Raw genomic sequence first — 27,207 nt, 5'->3', positions numbered from 1 at the left:
CCTGCGAGCAGAGCATGGGGGTCACGGAGCTCAGAGCACCGGCTCCAGCAGCGAGCACCAGGCACCTGGGAAGGAGCACGGGAATGGGGACGGGAGCAGCCGGCACGGTCCCTGGCACCTCGCGATGCAGGGGCTTTGAGCCAGAGGCGTTATTCCCCAAAGCCCACAAAAAATGAATCTTCCATTAATGTAACCAGGCCCTTTTTGAGACAGATTCTCGGCATTCACAACATCTCGCGGCACAGCTTCTTACAAATTAACGACAGAGTTTGAAAAAACCACTTCCCAGTTTTGCACTGCTGACCTCATTTCTGAAAACTCAGGGAGACTCATGGAAAAATCAGCCTGGTTCCCCTCCGCACGGGCGGTGACTCTCCCAAAGACACGCCAACAGACTGGCGGGGCCTAACGCCGCCACGCAATACTCATGTGAACTTTCTCCTCGTATATGCTATTGATATATATATATATAATTAATATATATATTATATATATATTTTAAAAAAATACATATATTTATAATGGTGAGCATTAACCCTGTCCTCCAGACCAGCTGCTATTAACTTGCTTCATACAGACGTCGGGCCGACCCGTCGGTGGTGTTTCAGAGCCCTCTGTAGTACCTGATGCTGTAACAACCATCTTCCAGCCGCCTGGTGTTACAGAAGTCAGAAATGAGAGGTTACCTAGCACAGACAGTAATTCAGCATCCCTGAACACCTCCTGGTCCTCCTGTGTTGTCACACTTCGTTTTCATGACCTGCTCTACCACCCCAGACAGACACATCTCTCTGCCATTCCTTCTGTGCAGCATCTGCACCGACGAGGTCGGTACCCCGCTGCCCGTGATGCTGGGCTGCTCTGAATTCTACTGCTCCCCTGTTATTATAGCATTAAAAAAATTTAAGAACTGCACTAGGCTTGGAAGGGGTCTGAAAAAGAACGACAAAAAGGACTTATTCACTCTAGATGTTGCTGTGAGAAAGCTGTTGAAGTATTTCACAAGCAGCCAAGAACGATCAAAGGTAGGCATCAATTACACAGCCAAATTAAATGTGAACAGAAACGGCAGGGGCAAAGGCCAGGTGTAAGCTTAAGATGCACATCACCAAAATCTCATTCCTTCTCCCACCACGGCCTTAAGATCATAGCAAGACACCATAACCTTGGTAAGAGAGAAGGCTCAACCGCGCAACACCCCACCACTGCAAGCCCCAGGAACACCACGTTAAAGCACATGAGAGGCCAGATCCTGTTCGCTATACAGGACCCTTGTTTATGACCAGGACCGGATGGCAGAGAAGCAAATACGAATTCATTGCTTGAAAACAGCATTTCAAATGAAGGCAAAAGATGTGAAAAGATAAGGTGATGTTATTTCTGTGTCAGTCACTCAAATTTTGCTATGCTAAAAACTAATTTAGTTGGTTTAGCTGATAAAGGCAGACCTGTAATTACAGTGACATGTATGCATAAATGTTCAATTGATACAAAACTGTATTTAGGATCCATATTTCTTTGCTGGTAGGAGCTTCACTTACATCCATAAAATGAAGCTGCTTATCTGGCAAGACACAAGCCTGAATTAGCTGAACTTGTTTGTTAACACTTGAAAAAACTATTATGCTGTGTTTACACGGTGGTTTTTTACCCAAGGAAATTGCTACCATTCAACCACCTTTAGTTTTCGGTAATTTATTCTTTGCTTTTAAAATTTTTTATTTGCTTGTAGAGGTAAATATGCTGTTAGAACCTTCCGTTTTGAGAAGCGATGACTGCTCAGCAGCCTTGCCTTCCACAGAGGAAATGGGACAAGTAGACAGGGCGTACCTAAATGATTTAATTAAAATATCTAACGAACATGTGATTATTTGTGTGAACACAGAGAGATAAAAGCAGACCAACTGGACCTGCCTCTGCCAACGGTGCAGGCAGACACAGGAGAGCAACGCTGCTTGGGGTAACGGGATTTAAGCCCCAACAATCTCTTTGCCGGCTTCGGTGGCACGTGGGTCCTGCGGCAGCAGCGAGATGCCCCACGAAGGACCAGGTCCTGTCCAGCCCTTGAAGTGAAGATGAGGGTAACTTTGCCGGGCAGGCAGTGCTCTCAGTGCCCGTTTCTAAGCTGAAAGGAGCAACAGTCATGGCACACAACAAGGGCAGTGGCCATTTATTGAAAGAAACGCACCCATCTTGTGACTTCCCTTCAAAAATCATCTTCTTACCTAGACCTGTTTGCTTCCACGAGTGAGAAGGTAAAAAGAAAATGATAAAAGCAAGGATAAAAAATAACCTGTGCTCTCCTAAGCCTGGCTTCACCTTTGCAGAGAAAGACCTTGTAGAAGTTCCAAGTTCCAACTTTCCACAACTTGCAACGAGGAGCTGTGCTCCTCATCGCAGACATGCAGGACCACAACTACTCAAAGACCAGCCCGTAACTCAAGAGCAACACCTGGCCCAGCTCCGGCAGCCAGAGCATCGCTGGCGACACCGGCACGGCTGCTGCTCCGCCTCCCTTCGCCCAGCCATTTTGCTGCCCCCCCCCCGAACCGGTACAGCAGGGTGTTACAACGAAAGGACCAGAGACACGCTGCTCCTCGCTAGCTCCCGAGCGCATCATTTCCCACGCCGGCAGCCCCAGAACCAACCCTTGTTTCAGCCTGCCGCCCCCCGGCTGGCACCCACCCCGCTCCCCTCCGCCCCTGCTGCGCCCGCGTCCTCCCTTGGGCGCTCAGCTTTACCCTTTGGCAAACCAAGCGTTCTTTCCCCTCCTCTGAGTTGAAGCTTCATTTTTTTCCATCCACACTTTCTCCCCAGCCCGCTCTCCCAGGACCTGCCAGCTGCCCCATCCCCTCACAACGCTGATGCTCTCACCCTCCAGGCAGCCCCTCTCGTACCACCCCCCACCCCTCGCCATCCTCTTGCCCACCTTGACGGCTCCAAAGCAGCGCAGGGGCGGCCAGCCAGGCCCCCTGCCTCTACAGACCCCCTACAGGTCTGACACTTGGCACAAAAGACAGAGAGACAGAAATTCAACAGAAATGCTCCAAAACCGCTGCTGAGGCGAGAGGAAAAGCCCCCCGCGTCTGCCAGCGGGTGCCCTGGCCCTTGGCTCCTGCAGCACCCACCTGCCCCACACCCACCTCTGCCGGTGCCGCATCCCGGTGGCATCTGCCACCGCGGTTTGTGTGTTCACTGCTGGGGAGGAGGCTGTGACACCTTCCCCAGCCGACAGCTCCTACTGTCCACCATAACGGCATGGGCAACAGTCGGAATTCAACAGTTGGAACGCACAGGATTACAGCGCTCCTTGTCATTTATACAACGATAGGGTTGGGGGGGGGTTCAGAGGGAGACAGTCAACCGGTTTTGTTGAAGCTGATTTTTCTTTGCATTTAGTTTTTTTTAAAAAGTCACTGCTTTGTGCATAAATAAGTGGTTCTAGTAGAAACTCAGCTTGGCAAGAGGTTGGATTTACTGTCTTTTTGGTAGAGCTCCTTTCGATGTACATAATTTATATCACTGTTGCTCTTATGAACAAAGTGCTGGACAAGCTTATTCACCTCTTCAAACTGTTTCTAGAAATTTCAAAGCATGCCCTAGGAACAATTACAGAAAGCAAAGTGCTTAGTCATCTCCCCCCCCCCCCCCCCCGAAATAAAATGAAAAACGAAGATGCAAACCTTTGACAAAAGCTAAAGTTTAAATTCACTCAGAAATTCTCTGCAGTCATATACTCATTAAATACAAAACCTGGGAGTTCTAACAGGGGGGGAAAAAAAACCCACAAAACTTAAAACCATCAACTTGTTTAAATAAACTAAAGAAAGATTCTACCACTGAACAGGAAGAAAAGAGTAAGTCTTAATTCCTAAAGAAATAGGGTAGAGAGGAATCCGTATACAAAAAATTGGTCTGTGTTAGATTTATGGAGAAAACGCAGAGCAACACTGTAAAAGGATGAACCAGGCACAACCAGAAGAACACAGAGGAGCAAGCAGCAGCCTTGCACCTCTCACCTCAGCATGAGCTAGCGTGATACTCAAACACGCTGCTGAAAACAAAGGCACATAAACAAGTCTTTGTTTTCCCAAGAGGTGAAATTTAAAACACTGGGAGAGAGCAAAGTTAGGTTTCAATTAGCATCTGCTAATCCAGATTTACAAAAGCTGACCAACTCGTTTCCTCTGCTGGCATTTTATGCTTTCTGACAGTGCAAAACAAAGGGCCCTAGAGCTTCAGAACAAACTTGACATGAAGCTACATTCTAACTGCATGATTATCATGCAATGAAATATTTATAGTGCAAAACCACTTACTTATGAAATCAAACTGTAACACAATGCTATACACTAAGTACTATTTTGACGCAAACATGAAAGTGGAAATTTAATCTTTGTGTGTATAAACAAATCAAACCTGCAATGTTTAGATGGTGATTGCATAGCAGCGCTGGGTCTCTGGCAATCAGAAAGAATGTTTCAGCACAACACTGTATTTATACATGCATAAGTGCCTTCCGTCCGAATATAAACTTTTAACAAATATCGTACGAGATAAAACTAAGCCCATGTGTTCTACAGCAGTCACTCCTTCGCTGGGAGACAACGCAGAGTCAGTCATCCTCATCTCCTTGGGCAACCTGCCCTCAGATTCAGCAGGCAGCAAGAATTTGCCTATTTTCCAGAGCAGTACCAGCAACAGGTACGGCTCCACATCACTCATTTGTCTTTTACAAAACACAAGAAAACAGAAAAGCTTTTAGAAGTGTTCTAACACTTCAAAAAGTTTTCATTTCCTATTGCCGTGCCTCTTTTCATAAAACCAGGCTTTCCCATCATTTGGGAACATGATTCCCAAAGCATCTTTTCTAACTGGGGGTGTGTGTGAGATCTTTTATAACTGGGGGGAGTGGAGGGAGGGGATAAGGAAATTATAATTGTGTGTTTAAAAAAACATCCTGAAGAACAATTGACTCTCAAGACGTAAAGTAGCTCCTGGTGAGGCACTGCTGTTAGACACAGAGCTCCTTGCAATGAGCCAGCAGGAACGCTTCCAAATCCCGTGTGGAACCAGGCGCTGGTGCTGCAACCTTCAGCCGAGCTGCCATCCACAGCCGCTCCGGAGTCCCGGCACCGCATGGGACCGAATCCTGTGGGAAGTGGCGCTTGGGCAGCCATCGCACATCCCCACCAAGCCGGGCTGTGACAGACATGGACCAGATCCGTGGGGTCAGCTACAACATGGTTTAATAAATGTACTGAACCAAATAAATATTGGAAATTAGAATATTTTTTTTTCCTTCAGTCAAAGTACCATTTCAAAGCAGTTTAGGTTACTTTGTTTTCTCCTTTCATTTAACTGCAGGACGTTTATTTGCTGACAGAACAAGCGCCCCTCTCCATGTGCAGTGTAAGAACCCCAGGCTGTGGCTCAACAGATGGGGTACTCTGTGAGCTTTTGGTTAAACTGCTAAAAAAGCTGATGCTGGAATAGAAAAGCAGCTCATTCAGAAATGTATATGCACAATATGTACTTGGAAATAAATCAAGAATCGTCTCTTGGTAACAAACAATATGTTACCTCTTAATGAAGTGCATGGAAGAGGGATGGGCTGTGCTATTGTGTATTTTGAGGTGCCAGGACCATTGGTAAAGGTTTCTGGCAAGAGAAGGCAGGCAGGTATACAGGAATACAGCCTGAATGTTGGCCAAAGACATCTTCAACAAAACCCCAAATCACATGCACGTGGTGAAATCGGCACTATATCCAGGAATGGAATTACACAGCCCCAACAGCTGCTCAGGGCAAGTCACTGCAGAGCAAGGAAAGGTACAGCAAGTGCCAAAGCAACGGCCCGGAGCCAACGATCAATCCCAAATCTCAACTTTCTGGCTGTTCTGGGCATTGGTCATGGACCTGGAATGAAAACCCAGCACACGCAGCTCTGCAACAAGTGGCCCCGTGCGGCAGGACCTGGCGAGCAGCAGTGTCACCACGGTGTGCCAGGGACTAACGGCCATCGGGCAAGCGACCCAACCCAACAATGTGGTGGGACCACGCAGGAGAGTTCCCAAAACGGGCTGTCCCACCACTGCAGAAGTAGGAAGGGCCGGGAAAGTGAGCGGCGCGGCTGGGGGCGAGGGCTCATTCCCAAAGCGCGCACCCGGCTCCAGGAGCAGGAGCGAGGGTGTAGCCAAGGGAAGAGCGATGGCCTGATTTAACTCCACAGGAGGCTTCCTACACCACCTCCTCTTGCTATAGAAATCTCTTAGCTATGTCTAAAAATTAAAATTCTCACACACCAGAAGTGTAATCGTGACAGATGCTCCATTTTGTGCAGCACCAGTGTGAAATAAGGACAGACTTCCAGCTCTGAGCTTCTGAAAAGCCACGGTGGTTCAGGGCTACTTTGTTTGCCTTTTTGATGCTCTCTGCGCGAAACGTAAACCTTTGGGGTTCTCCCTTTGGGCCTCCATACAAATCTCTGAAATGAAAAGCTCTTAACACCTTTCCCCAGCTCTAGAGCTGTGATGACACCTTTAGTCCATCCTCAGCAAGTCCAAGCAGTCCAACATAAAAAATAATCCTGGGGCAGAGCAAAGCGGGAAGGTTCGGCGTGCCTGGTGGGCAGGCAGCCCACGGTACACAAGCACCAGGGGAAGCGTGGGGGATTTTCGGCACCTCACTATTACAATTTCTGTTCTGTCAACATGGAAGGCAGCCGTGTGCCAAAACAAGCCAGCATAGGGCTCATCTTGTAAAGCAGCGATGGGGAAAATCCATGCTAAAACTGGTTAGTGACTTTCAAAAACCAATAAATATGACATGCCCATTTTTTTCCTTCCCTCCATTAAAAAATAAAAAATAAAAATAAGAGTTACATCCAAACTATCCTGAAATTAATGCAGAAACATCAAGAGTTTTGTCAGGTTTCCAACAAAAGAAAAGCCCCCAACACTGGATTTGGTTTAATCCAAAAAGTTATAAATAGACACACTTATTTATCTGTATAAATTTCAGGGACAGTTTTGGAACCCCAGAAACCTTAAGCAGGAAATTCACCGGTTTCACATCAAGCATTATGCTCGTTTAATAAAGATCAATGTACATATGTGGGTAGCACAGAGACACGTTCATCCACCTGTTTTATTTCTGCAAGCCCAGTTGGTTTCCATTTAAGTATATGCCTGTCAAAACAAATCGCAAGTCCAAAAATAATCAATGAAGCACCCCAAAAATGGATAGTAAGAATTGACACAATAGGAAAAAAATATTCAGCATACATCTTTGGAAACGACAGAGGATCCTCCTCCTCCAGCAGCTTTCATTGCTGGAGGCATTGGGCTTTGCCACACTGGAGTACAAGACAGGACTGAAAAACGCAAGTGCCAAAACCACGGTGAAATGCTGCTTGCATGTGTGTTTTCCATCATTTTTTTACAAAGGGACAACTCCGTAATTCCGACAAAAAGCAAGTTTTCTACTTCTTAAACCTCTGGATAGCCACAGATTGCAAGGCATCAGGGAAAATTAATTACGCCCAGAAAAAAAAAAAACACGTTATGCATCTCGAAACCTCCCTGCAGCTCACGGCACTTTACAGATAACTCGGTCCTTGTCGGTGCTGAGCAGTTCAGAGATGCAGGAGTGGGCCTCCAACCAGCCTCCACTCCACAGGAAAAACGGGAGTCTCGGATCACTGTCATGCTGACAGCGTGACAGCTCAGGAAAGCAATAAAAAGAAATGTAAGCATACCGCAAACAGCGTGATATAAAAATACCTAAAAAGGATGAAGGTCTGTCCTGACACTAACAATGTGAAACACAACATCCCTCAAAAATTAGATGCAACATGAGCAATAGGCACTTGAATAGCTTTTCCTTAAATAATACCTTGAAAAGGATTGCTTATATATTTGTATTTATCCTAATAACACTGAATTAAAAATCTCATTCTTTTAGCGAGAAGTTAATATATCTCCGCTTCATCACACAGGGGTTTTATACTCCACTCAAACCTAATTTGTGGTCATTTTGCAATACAAAAGGAAAACCTTATCTCAACGCCATTGTTCTAAAATGTTAAAAACAAAACACTCTTGATATCTGTATTAAACTCGCTCCTCAGCAGTTCTATTTTAGCAGTGCTGAGAAGAGGGATTTTTTTCACTCCACATTCATTTTACATTTTGTACGTGAAACTCTGCACACCCTAGCAAGCAGGTGACAAACTCCGATTATGTAAAAGTGTTGCAACAACAACTGAAAGAAAAATAAGCCAAGCAGCATAACCCTCACCGACACTAAGAACCTACTAATAATGGCTTCCTTGTCAACTAGGAGCATCAGAACCCCTGAGCCTACGTTGATTTTCGGCGGAGTTAAAGAGGCCGCGGAGCACCTAACGCGATTTAAATCAAAGTCCACGCAAGACACATTGTCCGAATACTCACGAGGCTTTGTTTTCTCTCCCCATCACCTGGGCGCGGGCAGCCGTGCAGCAGGAGGGCAGCAAGCCGCGGAATTCAGGGGCAGCGACGCCTGGAGCACAGCACCCCCCGGCAGAGCCTCCCCTGGCACCCACCTCTCCCCAGCACCAGCTCCATACTGCTGCTCCCCACGTCAGGATGATGTTACAGGTGACACCTCCTGCTGCTGATGTCAGGCTCGGCTCCCGAAAGCACAGCCAGCATCTCCCCGCAGTGCCAGCTGCCCCAAACGAGCATCACTCCTGCATCTTCTGTCCCCAGGGAGCGGGCACGGAGAGGGGTTCGGAAAGGCTCCCAAACACGGAGCGCGCTCTCGACATTAAAGAGCCTTTCCTTCCAGAACGCTGCAGCAAATGCAGGCTGTACGCCTCCCTGGGGGGGGTGTGTGAAGTATTTTTACAGTTTCTTTCTATGGCGCAGTTTAATTTGCTCTTTTGTTAGAGCAAACTGGGGAAAGAAGAGGTAAATAATGGTGCAGACACCGGAGTGAATGATTCACTGATGCTCTCCTGAACATTTCGGAGTAAGCCAAGGGGCTAGCGATGCAGCCCAGGACCAGAGCTGATGAATGGTGCAGTGCTGCTGTTGTCATGGCAACCAAGAGAGGAAAAAAAAAAGCAGCGCCATATAAGGAGTTGTGACATGGATTCTGGGAACAATTTATACTAAAAGCCCTCGGATGCTTTAAAGCAGCAGCATCCCCTTCCCACTTGGATACAGGTTTCATTGTTCAGGCTGAAGCAGTTGGCACAAGTCGCCGCACGCACAGTCGCAGCAATCCCAGACGGGTTTGCATTGGCGGCGTTGTACCAAAACACAACGAAACCACACGATTTTGCAGCATTTTCAAATAACTGAAATCGAGATAATCGAAATTCTTAAGTAAGAAAAATGGCAGGCCGCTAACAACGACCCAAACCAACCCCTGGGAAAAATGAGGGCACCAAGGAGACCCACAGGTACCCTGCAGGTCCGTGCAGGTGAGATGCTGTGTCTGCCTGAGATGAACCAAACTGCAGCACCATCAGGTGGCTGAGTGTCTGAGCGGCAGTGCCACCGACCAGAGACCCAGCCACTCCTCCTGGAGGCAGGAAAATAGTCCCAAATTCACCTGCAGGCCAGTCACCGTTGGCAACTGAGGCTGGCAGTGCCCCTAAAGCATCTCCAGACAAAGCAGTGGGGTGAAAGCCAGCCCCTACATAGAGCTGCCATAGCAAGCTACAAACGAGACAAGGTTTACATCCCATGCTGTAACACCGAGAGAGCAAACCACGTCATTTCACACAGTCATCATCAGGCGTTTTTCACTGAATGCACGCGCTGCAATAGACAGTACTCCGCGATCAGGAGCATGGCAACTATTTCACCAAAAGCCGACACAACACCGTAGTTCTGAAGTCTCTGCTCAGAATCAACTTCTGAACTTTTAAGAAATCCTGTCTGTGGATTCCCCTAGTGTATCTGAACAAATGGACTAGCAGGGCCAGCTCCCCTCCTGCGCGCACACTCAAAGCAAGAGCCTCACCAGCCCTCACCTCCACGTCCAGCTGAGTGACTGCATTAGTTTCCAGAGAATAAGAGGTCCCAGAGGGCTGCAATTATTAATCTGGGTTTGTCACCATTAAACAAGAAACAAACTTTTCAAGCACAGAGATCTCAGGTTGTTTACTCCCACAATTCCAATTAACATCAAGAATATTTAACCATCTGCTGAAGATACAGAGAAGGAAGAAGACAGAATCCCATGGCTACTCCCAAGAGATACCGAGGCGGGTGCCGAGGGACAGGGTGACGCGAAGACCCCAGCACTACAAATGACAGGGTGATGGTGGCACAGGGGACACTGCCCATGGGTGTCCCCAGCCCGGCTGGAACTGGAGGGTGCTGAGAACCATGATGGTGGGTCCTGCTGGTGTCACAGGGAAGAGTGAGTATCCATCCTGCTTGGCTCTGCTTTGGCCATCTTTGACGGATCTAGTGAAAGAGCAGGAGATTTCTTTAGCAAAGAGGATGCTATTAATGGTCTGAACACACCTTGGAACGTTCCTGCTTGTTTCTATGAAGTTTATTCTTAGGGAAAGCTCTTGCATTCCCAAAGCACAAGGGAGGAATGTTCTCAAAGCAGGGGATTTGCAATGAAACCAATTCCTCAGGTCCATGTCTTCAAAGACGCTGAAGCATCTAATTCACGTGGGATAGAGGAGGAATGAGGCCTTTGAGAATACAAACCTAAACGTCTAGGTTTTTTTTAGAAAAAACGTGATTTCTTTCCTAAATTTCTTGATAATATTCTCCCCTCCCCCTCCGTGCATGGGCACTCGCACACACACGCTCTTTCCGAAAGAACCCTAAAGCTTGCAATCTGCCATTCCATCGGAAAAAACCCAGAAATAGCCAAGTGACGGTGACGAATAAAATTATCCCTGCGCATATAAATTTACAGCATGCAAATGAAAAATCTGTCCCGAGGAGGAGTTAGGTGTGGCACAGGGCTTTGTGCAAACCCTTTGCACATGGTGGGTTCCACAGTAACAGAATAAAGCATCGCTAGCCGAGCCTTTCAGCCCAGTATCTCATATATTAACCTAATACGACACCGGGTACTATTTTTGGCATTGATTCAGCAAAGCACTTAGATACATTCATCTCTGTAAGCACCCTCCTGAAAAGCGATGCTTCCCTGAACGAAGGCACACAATGCAATTGCATTATTTTCATTTCAGCCATGGCTTTGAGTCATCAATAATACACTTTTGATGTGCAGTACAATATTTAACCCAATGGCTTTGGAAATGGTTCCTCTCTTTGCCCGGCAAGCACGGTAACTTTTTGAGGACTGATTTTATTTCAGAGAGAAATCAAAATGGTGCCTTCTGCATACTTATCCTGGGCTGGCAGGGTTTGGGTTGGGTCTTCCTTCTTTCTTTTTATCATGTATTTTTCACATGACACTTGCTAATAAAGCCACCATTATAAAAATAAATAAATTATTAAACAGCATAAACTGAGGTTGAACACACTGATTTAAAATATGTCCTTAGCCACTGCTAAACAATAGGTTATCCAGGCAGGAGAGGGAGAGCTGATTACTTATGCTTACTATTACTTCACCCTTTAGAGCCACAATGACCTCAGTTTTTCTTAATTACCAGACTATTCAGCAGAGTGAAAATTGTGACCATACTGAATATTTATCAACCTCCAAATCCAGCCAAGTCTCCATACACAGAAAACCCAGATATCAACATGTAAGCAAGTGACCTCAGTTCCTCTGGAAAGAAAACCAACGCTCTGCATAACGTGTTCTGATGGCTTTGGACCAAAAGTGGACATTCTAACTTCTCTGCGGATGAAAAGCTGGCTTGTTTACAACTCAGCCAGGTTAAGAACTTAAAACGATTGCATTATAAGTAAGTGAACAGATGGATAGCACCGCAGTTTCTGCTGGGCAAGTTTCTCTGCACCATACAGGTTTCTTCTCCTTTTTTGAGGGCAAAGTCAAACCCCAAATGGACGTGACACCCCGATGCCCATGAGAAGGGGCCATCCCAGTCGCTGCTCTCCCCTCCCCGTTGGAGCTGAAAACCCACTCCCCTACACCGGGACGGACCGTGCAGATCCAGAATGATGCGAGATACTTTAGCCCTTAAATGTGAGCAAACTGTCTCATGAAGAGCCTGAAAAGTCTTTCGTATTTAAATTTTCATCTCTGAAGAGTTCTAGAAAGTGTAAGTGCAGATGCTGGTACAGTCATGTTTTGTTGCAAATGGTCTTAAGAATGAAATCTTTAGGGGGGGGGGACGACGGGGACCAAACCAAGACAACAAAGTTTTTTGTGTAACAAATGATACCATTCCGCTACCCAACCACAGATATGGAAATTATGACATGAATGAGTTAGTCACACACAAATGTATGTAAGAAGCAAACAGCATGAAAAAGCCCCTACAACTGGATAATTTCTCAACAATTTTCTGTGCTCTGAAGGTCGCTTTGAAAGATCCATGTGGCAACTGTCAGACGGACAAAAGCCTCTCTTTGTAATACTTCAGTTTCCCAGAATCACCCTCATCCCTTTTCCAAAAGGAATCACTGCCGTTATTGTGCAGATTTAACAACTGGACAGCAGAACGAGACAAAGCAGAAGAGGAAACCATCAGAGCCAGCGAGACGTTGTGAAATGTCTCCATGCATCGCCTGTCAGGCTGCTGGCTGCTTATCTGAAAGCTCCCACAGCCACACCAGGATTTCTGAACCAAGTTGCTTATCGATCCCCCCAGATTCTGAGCACACTGTGACGGCACTTACAAGTTTCAGTAAAATCAGAGAGGTGTATTGAGCAAGACTGGGGAGAAACACAGCCGAAAATAATGCAAACCTGTGAACTTGTCTTCACAAATCTAACGTTCTCTCCAAATTTTCTTTATTTTACAGATTGTGCTGCTTCACTAATGAATAAAAATCGAGGAGGATCTTTATGAACTGCCAGTCCATGTCCCCTGGCAAAATCCTTTTTATTTACGGATAGAGGCAATGGCTAGTCCGCAAACAGCCATCTCTTTCTGCTGTGGAGGGATTTTTATGTTTTTTTAAAAATCCCTCAGATTAGTCATAAATAAGAGACAGATGATAAGGAATAGTTGAAGAAACATGATAAATACTATGAATAACAAAGAGCGGAAAGCATTACTTTCCCTGTTCCTTCACGTTACCTTAATGAAAGCAAACAAATCCCTATAATGACTGCACAAGGAGTTAAAATAAACACCTTCCTTTTACAATATCAACAGTAAATTAAACTAATAATTTAAAAAAATCACGCTACTCCATCAACGCACTGAAACACACTTGGAATTCTAAGCGTATCAGGAGCTCCACCGGAGTCATCAAGATGTGTACGTGCAAAACATCAGCATGGGATTTCATGCTATACCGGACTGGGTTGAGCCGGAGCACAATATTTAATATATATTTTGTTTAGTATTTTTTGTTGCTATTTCGTGTGGCCCCAAAACAAGTCTCCAAACAAACCCAGGAACCTACACTTCTCTTGATTTTGTGTAACAACAATTAACAGCATTTTATTGCTGTCACCTCGTTCTGCACACACCTTGTTCAGCTCTAGGTTTCAGCACATGCGGTTTCCAAACCAGACTGACGGAGGACTATGGATTTCCACCAGCTGAACGTCTGGCTCTCCAAGCCCACCTCACTGGTGTTGGAGGACACGTTTCAGTGAGCTGCCTGCAGCCCTGAAGTCTCCATGAATCACCACCCCTTCCTTTGAACCCCCCCCCCCCCCCGGCCAAAGTCACTGCTGGAATTCCAGTATCGGGTCTTCTGAGGAACTAGCGGGACTCGGCAGCCCTGCCAAAATCCAACAAAAGCTTTCCAAGTCTGGAGCCAGACGGAGTCTGATCTGTTTCCACCTGGAAAAAGATATTTATGAACACACGGAGCTTAATTGCCCGGGACAAACGGTGGTTTGGGGAGGTGGGAGCAGGTTAACGCCTGTTGACAAGCCGGGGGTCCCACAGCCCCCCACCACGGCAGCTCGCTGAGCAGGCTGGGAGGTGTTAGCGAAACGGAGCTGTGGCGGTGTAAGAAAAACTTCTCCTTCCACGGGGCTGAGCCCAAACCCTCTGCGTGTATTTCAGAGAAGAGCAACGAACTGCTCAAGCAGACACGTGAATATAAAGTTACTCAAGAGCTTCAACAGGAGAGCACACATAAGATAACACAAATATAAACACACACATAAACACAAAGGTTTACGGCCAAAAGAAGGGAACAGAAGGGCAAAGAACAAGATAAAGATGCTACAAAGGCCTACACTATATGTAAAATATATATTTTTATCCTTTCCCAACTGAAAAAAAAAGGTCTATGGAACTGGCTAGTACTAGCTGCCCCTACTAAGGCAGGCACACAAAACAAGGAAGCAAACCCCTGTGAGTAACTCATCAACTAAGAGGAAGAGGAAACGGGATGAATGTGAGGAACATGGGAGAAATCTGAGGAAAAGCAGTAACAAACAAGCTATACATCACACTATAAATTAACCAAGCACAGACACGCTGTGAGAAGGAAAAAATAGCCTGGATTTATTTTTGTCTTTTTTCACAACCTATGCTTTTCGTGGCAGGAAGGTTGTGGATTCCACACCTACCCATTACTACACGGTATGATGGGGAGGGTGGGGGGGAAGCCAAGCACACACAGAATTTCCACCCATGAAGTGCTGCAAGCAGTGTATCCTTACTGGAGAATAAAAAATAACAAGGTTTTAGAGACACTAAGCTGAAATAGATTGCAGTTTGAAACTGCTTTTGTAAGCCGCTAGTGAATTTTATGGTTCTCTAAGCCAACGCCGACCTTTGGGAAGCGCAGCTGGTTTCAGCGCCACGCCGCGCTCCCAGCCGGTCCGCAAAGGAGAAGGCACCGCTGACGGACAGACAGACAGACAGCAGGTCTGAACATCCAGCTGCACAGCCCCGACTCAGGACCGCAAACTGAAGGATGCTCCTAAGAAAGAGGCGTTTCCAAAAAAACCCCAAATCCACAAAACCCCACGCGTCCCTCCCAGTGTCCACCAGCAGCCCTCCTGAAGGACCGGCCTTGCAGCTATGGAGCTATCCTCATTCCCACCAACAGGCATTCCCATTTTAAGACAGCCCTTCAGCCACGCTTCACAGGTTCTCAGCGATGGGAAACTCACGTTGAAGGCAGCTGAGTAAGGCACTAAAACTTCTTTTTAAACTATTTTCATATCCTTTTATTTCTTTATCTACCTGATTCTCCCGTACCTCGGGAGTTCTGCTGCTACCGAGAGGGCTCGGACCACCCCGAGACCCTGCCCAGTGACTCCATCACGATTCAGGAATCTCCTCCTCCTCCTCCTCCCATCCTTTTCAATTTCTCCTTTCACCAGAGGGCAGGGAAAACAAAAGGTACAAAGTGGATCGGAGCTCCCTTTTGCAAGCACAGGTCAGATTATACTGGGTAAAAATTCTCTTTGGCGCGGTTTCTCTCAGCACAAACGCAGAACACTGGGTGATGGTTTTTCAAGACGGGCACGGAGGGATGTCAGATTTTAGGCAAGCAGCAAGTTTCTCTAAACTGCTACCAACAGAAATACGATGTCAGGCTTTTAAACGGATTTTAAGACTCCGAGTGCTTTTAAAAATCCAACTTCTTTACAATCTCTAGGTGTTCCAACCACAATCCCAGCAGATTAAACAAAACAGTTTAAGATCATGCATGAACTACGGGGGTGGGAAATATTACTTTGCTGTATAAGTTTATCATTTTTCTGATGTATTCTCTCAGCATTCAGAATTTTAGCATAAGGTTCTTTTAAGTTACTGTACCACTTCCCCTGTGCATAAACCACAGTACAAAGTGGAACTGAAACACGCTCTGCTCGAAATTTCTCCGAAAACTAGAGAATATTTGTAAAACAGAGAGATCCTTTTCAGAACAGAAAGATCTCTCTGTCAGCGTGAAATCCAATCTGTTCCTGGGTTGGACTGAAGTAGCTGCTGTAATAAACAAACGATGACTCGTATACAGAAGCTTGTTCAAAGCGCTTTCTTACAGATTTTTGTACCAACGGACCTTAAAAGCCCCACTGAACTTTATTTAAAGTCCTTACCAGTTAACTTCTTCACAGGTTGGAGCCGAACACTGATAGACTGATGTGTGAGTAAGGGGGAGGATGGAAGGGAGCGGGACATGCCCTCCATAATCCGAATGTGCTGCATACCTTCGGTCACTGGGAGTGGCGGAATAGCGTAGTCGGGTTCAAAAGCACAGTCGTTCTCTGTGGAGGTGCCTGGCGGGAATAGAAACACAAAAAGGAACTGGTTAGCAGACAAGGGAGCCTCCTGCTTTTATCAGCACTCGCCAGGGGATGCACGGAGCCGCCCTGCTGCACACCATTCCCGCAGGTAGCGGGGACGGCTGCTACCGTTCTTCTGGCACCGCCTCGGTGCTTCCTTTGAAGAAGGTATATTTCTGGAACATCTCAGCACACCTCTTTAGAATACAAACAGCATAACCATGAAGAATTGACTTTTGGTATTTTTTTTTTTTTGTTTGTCATTCAGAGTCCTGGAGTCACCAGTTTTATATGTAATTCAGAAAAAAGAATCATCTTTTTTACTGGTAAGCTTTTCGTGCATTTAAATTGTGGATTTCTAATTAAAAAAAAACAAACAACTTCCAGTTGAATTCAATTTCAACACCAGGACCTCAGGCTCAAAACAAATAAACAAACAAACGAACAAGAGCCTCCGAAGGCAGCCACCGCGGCCGACTCTCCCCCAACAAACGTACAGAAGCGCCCAGAGATGCACAGCGCCCATATGGGAGCCACACCGCTACGGATCCACGTGGAAGACACCAAGTAACATGACAACAAGTGGAGATAGAACAGTGAAGGCACAGCACACTAACTGTTGCAATAAATACAAATGACAAATTAAGGGCAGGTGCTCCAGACCAGCACGAGTTGGGAGCCGTAAGGTTCCTCCCATCAGCTTTAGGACATGGAAACTTCTGGGTCAAGAAGACTGGGTTCTCCACCCCCTGGGTCAAGGACACGGGGCTCTCCACCCCCCAGGGTCAAGGACATGGGGCTCTCCACCCCCCAGGGTCAAGGACATGGGGCTCTCCACCTCCAGCCAGTAAGATGAACAACTTAACAGAGACGGCTAATCATTCATCTGCAAAAACAACCTGAAACTGTTCACGTTAATATTTCATTACTGATAATGTAAGGCGACTACACTTGTGCCACACCTTTAAGAGATGGATTTCAGCTTTTAATGCCTACTTTCCTCCATAAAGGCTTCCATTATCTCCGTTCGATAGCCGTGCTGCTCTCGGTGCCTTGCGAGGAGGTGCTGCAAAGAGGATGTAACCGCCAGACGGAAGGTTCGGCAGGCAAAAGGGGGGAGAAGACAGAAGAGTAAATGCCTCAAACATGGGGTACTCCAGAGGAGGCGATGGACCAACTTCCCTCCAGACATCCAGAGGCCAACGGGAACAACCCAACATATCGGTTACTATCAGAGGAAAACCCCATATTGAAGCAACTGTCAAAAAACTTGGCCAAGTTCCTGCAGCGTGCTTGGAGGAGCGGCGTTTGTGGCTAAAATCCATCCCTTGCTGCTGCCAACTTTCAGGAACATTTCTCCGCATTTTTGTATCGTTCTTTACAAGGAACCAAAACAAACACTAACACACTTGACACGTGCACTTTTTCTGACAGTTCAAAATACAACTTTTACTCTCTTGCTTACTGAACACTTGGCACATTCACAGCAATTTACTCAATATATATTGAAAGCCTAATCCTTGCAGAGGTGGTTTGTGTGTTTTTGGTTTTTTTTTTTTAACTTCAGTATGCTCTAGTAAGTACACTACAGTTCGATACGTTTTATTCATCGGAGATTGTCATTATTGCCACAAACTGTGAGCCAGACACTGATGTTTTTCTATTCATTTCATGCTGCTTTAATTAAGCGTGCACATGAATGCTCTAATGGAGTACATCCCTTTAAGGGGAAACAGATCATTGTATTTTATTTTAATTAAAAGTTGATGATCTGACAGTATCGTGTCTTTTATATATATACACACACATGTAAATAGATATGTATTTATAGATACTTAGATTAAAAAAAAATGGCTGGAGTCAGAAAAAACTAGAACTCTTGCCTCACCACCGTTCCCCTGCAGTTTCGACACGAGCAGCGGCTCAGCCTCGCCTCTCAACCCCAGCCCATCCAAGCGAAGCTGCCGCGTGCCACTGCAACCCACCAACCACCAGCACCGCTTCGTTACAGATATCACAGCTGTGCTCATCTCCACCTCCAAAGCACCCCATCGGCTGCCTTCAGTCACACACACCGGCAGTACTTGCATGGGCTGAAAGTGCGTTCCGCTCATCGAATTTCAGTGCCCACATCCAAGCACGCAGCCTAGGAGCGCGTCTAGAAGCGATGAGAGTTTAGGTTCTGCTTCAGGAAGAGAACCACCCCATCCTGGACACCCCCTGACTCCATCCATGACCTCTCCATGGACTACAAAAGCAGTCAAGGGAGACAGCAGCCACCCGCCCACCCTGGTTCAGCAGCCGAGCACCACCCTGGGGTCTCCCTCCCACCTGACACCATCCGACCAGCACGGCCACGCACGATGGCCACAGCTGCAGAGGTGCCATTTCGCTGGGCTCTTCCCATCGGACGTGACGCAGCACCTCGTGCAGACAGGACAAGCAAGGTTTGCTGGAGAGCGAGCCCACATCTCGCACAGACGGGGCAGCACCACTGCTCAGCAGAGCTCAAACTCGATTGATGGTCTTGCTTCTATGGTTTTTTGCTCCTCATCCAAAAGATGCAGTGGCTTTAGTAGGGAAGTTGGCCATAATTTTTCCAGGAGGGCATAATTTGATAGCATGCCGCTAGTGTAGCAAGAAAAAACACCCTGACTTCTTCCAGCTCCGCACTGCCAACTGCAATTACTAGCTCCAGATACAGTTTACTTGACATAAGCTGATCAAGGACCTTGTTTTTTCCAGGGTTATCACAAGCTGGACACCTCTGCTGACTCTGCAAGCCTACTCGTAATCACCTGCAAGTGCCAGGAAAGACAAACCAGCATCGGTGCCAAAACTGGCATCAGCATCGACAAAAACAAGCTACGATGTTTTTTCAAAATACATTTGGCAGCAGGCACATAAAGAAGATTTTCCGTCATTGATTTTGATTCTTAAAACTAAACTTCAGATTTCCTCAGACTAGATTTCAGGTTCTGAACTATGAACATCAGGCATCTTCCGCAGCTTAAGGTCTGAGAAAGACCCACAAGTCAGTGTGTGTGTGTCACTGGTTATTATGGTGTAAGTTCCCAGTATCTCTGACCAATCTTTACCCAAAGCCAAGGGCAACTTTGGGCACTGTCTTATACAGAAATAAAGTAACTCTATCTTTGCAAAGTCTTCAGGAGTGTTTTCCCTCTTAAAATTCAAATGCTTTGCAACAAAACTAGTGAACTCACAAAATACCCACAACACACTATGTTCATTCCACAGATGACAAAATTTCCTCTCTCATCCTCGACAGAGCAAACAAACACGCAAACAAGGTAAATTGAAACAGCCTTACAATTTGTTTCAGTCAGAAAAAATATTGGGTTTCTCAAACCCTCAAATTAGGGATCATTCCCAGCTGAACTGGAACTTTGATGGTTTGTCTATAAAATATACTTAAGATGTTACTGCAAAGTGCATATATGAACTAATAAACAATTTTTTGAAGTTTGCCAAGATGATAACACTTTCCAGGCAGCTGTAACGCTTGGGCATCACACGCGGCGAGTGGACATTTAAACAGAAGTACGACGAGTGCCTCATTTCAGCTGGCTGGTTTATCTGAGCATAACGCACCCCTTAATCCGTCCGCGTGAGAACCAGCCGTCGGACACGCAGGCAGATCGCAGCTTACAGACTGCCCGGGGCCAAGTGAAAGAGAACACTCCTATGGAGCAGAGAGACTTCTTCCACGCTGCAGATATCCCGCGTCTACAATTGCATCCATCGATCCAAGCGGAAATATTTAGCACAGGAGCTTGTTTCTCCAAGAAGCTGGAAGTATTTTTGACCCATTTCCCCCTCTGCTCCCTCTCACACTGACCCATCTCGCTAGCTACTGCAGTTCCCAGGGTCACACCCCTTGAGGCAAACGGGGACAGGCTGCTCATTCTTCAGCAAGTAAGTACTTGCAAAAAAAGCCCACGGTCTCTGCCCCAAACTGGTACTTTTCCACAGCAGCCGAGATGCCGAACAAACAGGGAGGGAGCAGAAGTGCCTGAAACAAGCGCAGGGGAACCCAGCGGCCAAGTCCCACCAGCAGCTGCATCTTGTAACAACGAGCCAAGGGACAAAGCCCAGACAAACGAAAGGACATTACGGGACTGACGGCAGCCAACGCGGGCCAGGCTCGGCCTCCGGAATAACACACCAGAACCATCTCTGAGCTGACAGTGCCTGGGCAAGAGCCCCATTCATCCTGTCTTCTCCAAGCACGGAAACTCTACTTGTATGTGAGCTATCCTGGGGTACAGGCAGCTCTGAATTCCCTTGTTCCTTCCTAATTTTAGCTCTTATGTTTTGAAATAAGAAAATTTAAAATAACACATTTTCAAAGAGTAACAAAAAGATAATTCAAAGATCTTCTGTTAACAGGGCAGTTTCAGCTGTTGACATTTCACAGGGCTTCAGGGTTTTAACTCTAAATTCCGATCCCCCTAATTCTGATCGCAGGCTTCAATCACTTGCAAAAATTTTACCCGGGCAACACAGGAATACTGCCAAAAAGGAACATTGCTCTGGAGAAAACGTCTGTGTAGTAGGACATCATGACAGCAACAGACTTGAACCTAACTGGAAAGAAAATGATTGCCACAATCCCAAAGAGAAGTCAACGCAGCACTGACCAGAGCCATAATTCCAAAAAATGCTTCTTAGTCTCAAGAGCTCCGTGAAAATACCAGCGTTCTCACAACCCTCACAAATGAGAAAACACTTAAAACTTTAAGTAAGCTACTCCAAAGGACACGTAAGCCAGCAGGAATCAAAATGCTGCTGTTGTCAGTGGCAGCAAACGCCATTACACGGCTCTAGCGGGGGCTTTGACACCGAGCCTACTGTGAAGGATGGCTACTCAACAAGAGTTGGTCAAATCATTACTTAAACAATATAAAACCTGCTGTTACTACTCTCTTCCTGGGACATTTTGCCCTGTTGCTGTAGAGTAAAACAAAACAAAGCAGAAGAGGTACCACACAGATGTTCAGCCCCAGACAGGAGCACAGAGGTCCCCCCAATCCATCCCATCACGGGCTCCGGGGGAAGGACCACCTGGTTATTGAGAACCTGCCAGGTTCTCCCCTTTGCAATCAACAGGGAAGGCAAGCGGCCACCGAGTGACCTGTTGATCTGCACTGGTACGTGCTGAAGACTTCTTACACCAGCCCCAACAACCACCCTCATGCAGAGCTCCGTCCCTCCATCTGCAAAACGCCGATGCCGCACACCTACAGGTACGCCTGCGCCGCCCCACGGGTTGGTCTCAACGCCTTCCAACTATACAAAGCTAGTCTGGGTCGTGAATATTAGTAAATTTGTAGCTATGTGGATCATAACGATGGTTACAAAACTCTGTCGGCTGACACAGTCTTACGAAAAACACAAAACGTTATATATAAAAGGTCAACAAATGAGAAACGAGTGACTGAGGCAGAACAACACTAACGTTTACCTTGCCCAGATCGGCTCTGACGGGAGTCTACACTTGCCTGTCTTCGGTCTGGTGGCTCCTCGTTCCCTCCATCTGCATGAGAACCAAAACAGCAGAAGTAGAACATCATAGTGGACAGGTCAGGCAGACGCAACTTTTCCTTGAGTACCATCACCTATCTCGTAGGAACAGCAGAACCAAAGGTCCCTCTTGCAGACTGAAACTGGGGCAAGCTGCTGACTCCTTTGGTGTCCCTTCCAGTTTCTCCCCAGCTCACTGGAAATGAGATCTGTGAGGTCCTCAGGATACAAGCAGGCTTTTAACTTCTCCTGCTGACCTCCACAGACATTTGAATGAAATAGTAACCAAATCGTGCATCTTCAATTAGTTCCTTCACTTTGGACTATTATATCAAAATATCAACAAATATTAAGCATTTGAAGAGAGAGATCCAGAAAAAAGAAGGGGAAAGAAAAAAAAAAATAAATAAAAAGGAATATTCTCTGAAATTGCTTCCCTTCAAAATTATTTGTCAGCTAAAAAACGGGAAGGCTAGGAAGAACAAAACCACTCTCATTATATCCTCTTGAAACTGTTTAGGGAAGCAGCTACTGTTAACAAATAACAAATCCATCTGGATAAACGTAGAGTGGGACATTGTGTGCAATATTATAGAATTAATTACATGCTGGTCTTCATTGATCAACTGACCAGATTAGAAACAATAGATATGCACATCAATATAGATGCTTGAGTACACAGGGTTTATGCCAGCTGAAAGCAAAAAGAAGTCTAGCTATGCAGACTGTGAAAAAGCAAAACCAGACATTTAAAAGCAGGATCTATTTCAGCGGTTATTACACCTTATGGTAGGGGAAGGGGAAGCTTTTAGAATCTTTAAAAATAGTTTTGAAGTAACTGAATTCTTAAATAGCTGTTTAAAAACTCAATAGTCTATTTTAGCATTTTTATTTTTTGATTATACTAAAAGCAGCTGCACTCTGATACGTTTATATCCATATATCCCCAGCATTATTTGTTACGCCATAAATTAATTCGACTTTATCAACTCATACAATACGCGAATTACATCTGTTAGCCTGGCTCCAAAGGCAAGTCGTGTATTGGAGCACCACCGCACAACTGCTACGGTGACCCAAAACTGAAGCCCACCCCCAGCCCCCCAAAAGCAGGGCCACAGCCCAGGCCATGGAGGGGGGTTTGCTCCCTCATCCCTTGGCAAAACACTCCCAGCCCCCTGTGTCCCTGAAGCACCGTGCAGGCACCTGGGCTGGTGCAAGCAATGCAGCGTGCTGTCCTGCTGTCCCCTCTGCGTCCTGCCCTGCTCACGCAGCAGCCACACGGCACGGCCAGCCCCGCAACGCCACCGAAAGCCACCTAGAAACCCTGTGACGACCAGCTCGGTCCCGATAAGCCACCACAACTGCCAGGCGTCCCAGGCGCTCAGACCATGACTTCCTCGCTTTCCTGCCCTGGCTGCAAGGAGGATGTGACATTGCAAACATGACTGCAGTCCTGACGTGCTCACAGGAGCCATGTCAGCCTGGAGGAACCCTCTTGGGATGAGTAGCAGTGAGCCTTCCTACAGTCCAGCTGGCATAAAAGAGTAATAATAGATCACTATCTCGGTATTTTCGCTTGTAATACACAATGTTGGTTTTGAACACGGCTTTGCACACAGATAGAATCATCACTGCTAGAGGCGCCCGGCTACGAGCCCACGTGGACAACCTCTAAGTTAGGAAGAAAACAAAAAAAACCAACCCTTTGAGTTCCAAACATAAATAAACAAATGGAAGATAACTATAAGGATGGAAAGTTTCAGAAGACGAGGGTTACAAACAAAGTCACAGTCGTAAAGCCAGGAGTATAACCCTGTATTTATCAAAAGCCATGCAATCCTCACCAAAAGACAAACTCAGTTTTTGATAGTTATTGGAAGCAATGCTAGAAGAGACACCTCACCGGTACAGCCCAGCTAATCCACAGGCGGGTCCTGGCAAACCTCTCCCCGCCGGTGCGGAGCGGGCTGGGGGCTGGAGCGGTGCCGGTGGAGGTGGGCGCTGGTGGAGGGGATGCTGCAGGACGTGCCCTCGCTGCAGCTCACACGTGCGAGGGTCTGGCTGCGCGGCACTGATGCACCCCACAGCCCCTCCTGCCACCAGAACAACCCAGAGGTCCCTGTGGACAGTACAATGCTACACAGTTGTGTTAAATCACTTTTAAAAAAAACTCTGAAACTCTGAAATAAGACTTCAAAATCTAATGCAATTTTTGGTTTTTATAACTATATATAATATAACTTTTAAAACAAAAGGAATGTCTGGGGACGTGAAATTGCTTTCTAAGTTTTCTTGAATTCTGAGAATAACTTTTTCCGTGGTGCTTTGCAGTAAGATTTAGACAACAACTTAACTCTCATTTCAGTTCAATACTCTTGAATGCCAAAGGCAGCCAATATTTCATCATGGTAATAACCGTTTCACTATCATAAACAGATGTTCCAACTGAACTTTAAAATGCTCTTATTCCAATTGATCTGAAAGAGCGACGTAACACCCCAAACTCTAATATATGCCCAATGGAGATGGAAGAGTGTTGAAAGTTAGGGAAAAAATAAATTAATAAAGGACTTGAAGGACTAAATTGGGCTTAAAATCTAATAGCATAGGGATGCCTGACCTCCCTAGTCCATGTGGCTGGGTGGGATGGATTCTGGAGATGAAGGGACAGACCAAGCATGAACCCGTGCTCACTCCTACAATTATTATTTTTTTTCCATATAACTGAGCTCTTTTAAAGAGTCATGTTGCCCTCGCACCCTCAGCACAGTCTTGCCGTAGCACAGCCCCATCCCACTCCTGCAGATCTAAGGTCTGCCCTCCGCACCCAGCCGGGATTACGCTCCCACCGGCTCCAGATCTGCTTGTTGCAGACAAACGTGATCCAGCATCATTCCTCTGCTTGGGGCATTCAGAAGATCAGGGAAAAAGATAAAAACATTCCCTGGGGACCTGTAACCATCTCAGCAACCAGAGCCCCCCTTACCCAGTGCTGGGCTGCAGACCGAGAGCAGGAGCGCATCGCCTGCTTTGACACCACGAGGTGCAAGAGGGGAAGCGGAGCATCAACGCGTCAACCCGCGCTTCATCACAACCGCTCTGCAGCTCTTCCAAAACCCGGTTCCTCCACAAAGGGGAGCAACAAGGTTTTTCCTCGACACCGTTTTCAGTAGGGAAGAAAAGCCAGCTGCTGCCTGGAAGACAGATTCTAAATGCTACTTGGATATTCTACAATGGAATAAATCTAGGAGACAAGCACGTTCTTTATTTTAAAAGAAAAAAAACTATTAGAGGTTTTAGCCCAAAATTAGTAGGTTTGGGCCTCTCAGAAGTCAGCTTCCCTACTGAAGCAAAGCAGGTATTTTTTAAGTGCAGTAAATTTAAAAAAGACACGATGGGAGCTTACAGAGACGGGGTGCCAGCCCGCCAGCAGCAGTACTGCTGGAATACTTCATGGCCAAGCAGGAATTAATCCATTTAACATCACCTGGAAGGACAAGACCTCTCCTCCTGCACAGTCACCTGGGTGGAACAGAACCAGGAGTCACGCTTCCAGAGCCAGCACCAGCCACCGGGCTGATGGCCACCGGTCCTGCTCCCTAAAGCCCTTGGATGCCGCGGCAGGGAGCGAACGGGGGTCAACTGGCCACCAGAGCCACCGGCTTTGAGCAGAGGAACCTCAGCACGGAAGCCAGAGCCTGGGATAGATTCCTCGGGTCATTTGCAAGTTACACAATATATCAAGGGGGGGAGAGAGACCACAGTAAAGTAACTTCCCGAATCAATTTAGGAGGGTGGGAAAGGAAAAAAGAAACCTGATGACTCAGCGTATGGTATGACTTTGGTGGGCACGCGGTTGCGCTCACGCTGCTGCTGCTGCATTTGGTGCAGTTGCAGCAGAGGCTGTAGCTCGGGTGAACGGCGGCACAGCCCATCGGGCGCTCTCCCACCATCCAGTGGCTCTTGCTGAGGAACATTCTGAGCATGAGCACAGCCGGGGTAAAGCCGTCCCTCGCACAGACGTGCACACCTAGCGTGCATACACGAAACACAGGTTCGCTGTACTAACGGAAGGCAGCCTGGCGGCAGGGGGCTGCCCCAGGAAGCCCCTTACCCTGCGGACCACCCACCCTTGCCGTGCCCTCCCGATCCAAGCAAGAGCAGCAGAGAACAGGGAGCATCCCGCAGGCAGAACGGGGCCTCCAGGGCAGCACAGGCACTTCTCCCTCGCAGGCAGGAATCGTGACGTGATGTGTACAATAGAATACAAAAAAATACAAACAAATCAATGCCAGGTAGTGGAGAAGGCTGGTACCTGCAGGATTGAAAATGTATGGAGAAAAGGCAGAGGACTGGAAGAAGGTAAGGAACAGCCAGCAGTTAAGAGTTGAACGATTGAACTATTTAATTTTTTCCTCTGTTTGCTACAAATCAAAATTTTGAACACACTCCATTCCCTGCAGTGGAAAAGCAAGGTTACTAGGGAACAATACCATACATAATTAAAGAGTTATCTTAATATACATGCAAAAAAAGGGGGAAATTACTGTTGCTAAGGGAACATTAATTCTCACGTTTTTGAACTTCTGAGTGCTTGAGTTTAAGGGTGATAGTGTTCACCTCTGCATGCCTCTCAGGGCTCTGATGTTCCCACGATACTGTTACAGTTATTTTATTTATGCGTGATTTTAGGTAGTTAGTATTTGCTTTATCAATAGCTAGGATTTATAGGCACGACCTACTATTCGGACAACAGTTTGCAGAAAGTATCACTGATGGAAGTGCAATCAACCCTGCTGCTGTGACAACTGTCAGCGTGGTGAGACACCACAGTTATTGACAAAGCCTCAGATGCAACATCTTAAAGAGGTCACCAAAAGTAAATCAGTTGTAAAATAATTGCTAGAAAACAGATAGCCCTGTTAATTTAAAATAAAGATCAGAACAGACCAAAACACACCTGGTTAAGGAGCTTCTACAAAAGTTGCCATGAGAAACAGAATACAGTTATTTTTTGCAAATGCCGCAAGGGAGGTGAACGACATAGTAAAATATTGACTCAGTAATCCATGTTCTCTTGTAGATAACAGTAAGAGGGAGGAAAAGTTTTGTGGGTTTTTTTTATTTTTAAAAATCTTAGCGATTAAAAAGTCCATTAAGATTTACACATTAATTTCAGAAAGATGCTGCCTCATCAGCACCTAACATCCCTCCAGCTGGGCTGTTAGGCAGAAACTGGGGTCAGAAACCCAGAGAGGGCTGTCCGAGGGGCTGATTACGTGGTGAGCATACAGCAAACAGCAATAGCTACTAATTCCTTCTCTCAAT

General features: G+C 46.4%; 1 protein-coding gene across 8 annotated transcripts in view; it reads right to left on the bottom strand.

Moving 5' to 3' along the window:
• The window catches only part of TANC2 (tetratricopeptide repeat, ankyrin repeat and coiled-coil containing 2), a 247,627-nt gene that overhangs the window by 134,239 nt on the left and 86,181 nt on the right, over window positions 1-27,207 (bottom strand). For 3 of the 8 annotated variants that reach the window (XM_055789876.1, XM_055789878.1, XM_055789879.1), the window contains exons 4-5: window positions 21,818-21,889; window positions 16,258-16,326 (exon numbers count right to left, since the gene is read on the bottom strand). In XM_055789876.1, coding sequence (XP_055645851.1) covers window positions 16,258-16,326; window positions 21,818-21,889 — 141 coding nt within the window. Of the gene's footprint in view, window positions 1-16,146; window positions 16,327-21,817; window positions 21,890-27,207 lie in introns of all 8 variants that reach the window. The other 5 variants (XM_055789873.1, XM_055789874.1, XM_055789877.1 and 2 more) reach the window with 3 other exon arrangements.

This window comes from Falco peregrinus, chromosome 18 (genome assembly GCF_023634155.1).
Source record: "Falco peregrinus isolate bFalPer1 chromosome 18, bFalPer1.pri, whole genome shotgun sequence".
Taxonomy (NCBI): Eukaryota; Metazoa; Chordata; class Aves; order Falconiformes; family Falconidae; genus Falco; species Falco peregrinus.
Note: the sequence above shows the minus strand (reverse complement) of the source record. Positions and strands in the feature narration are given on the sequence as shown.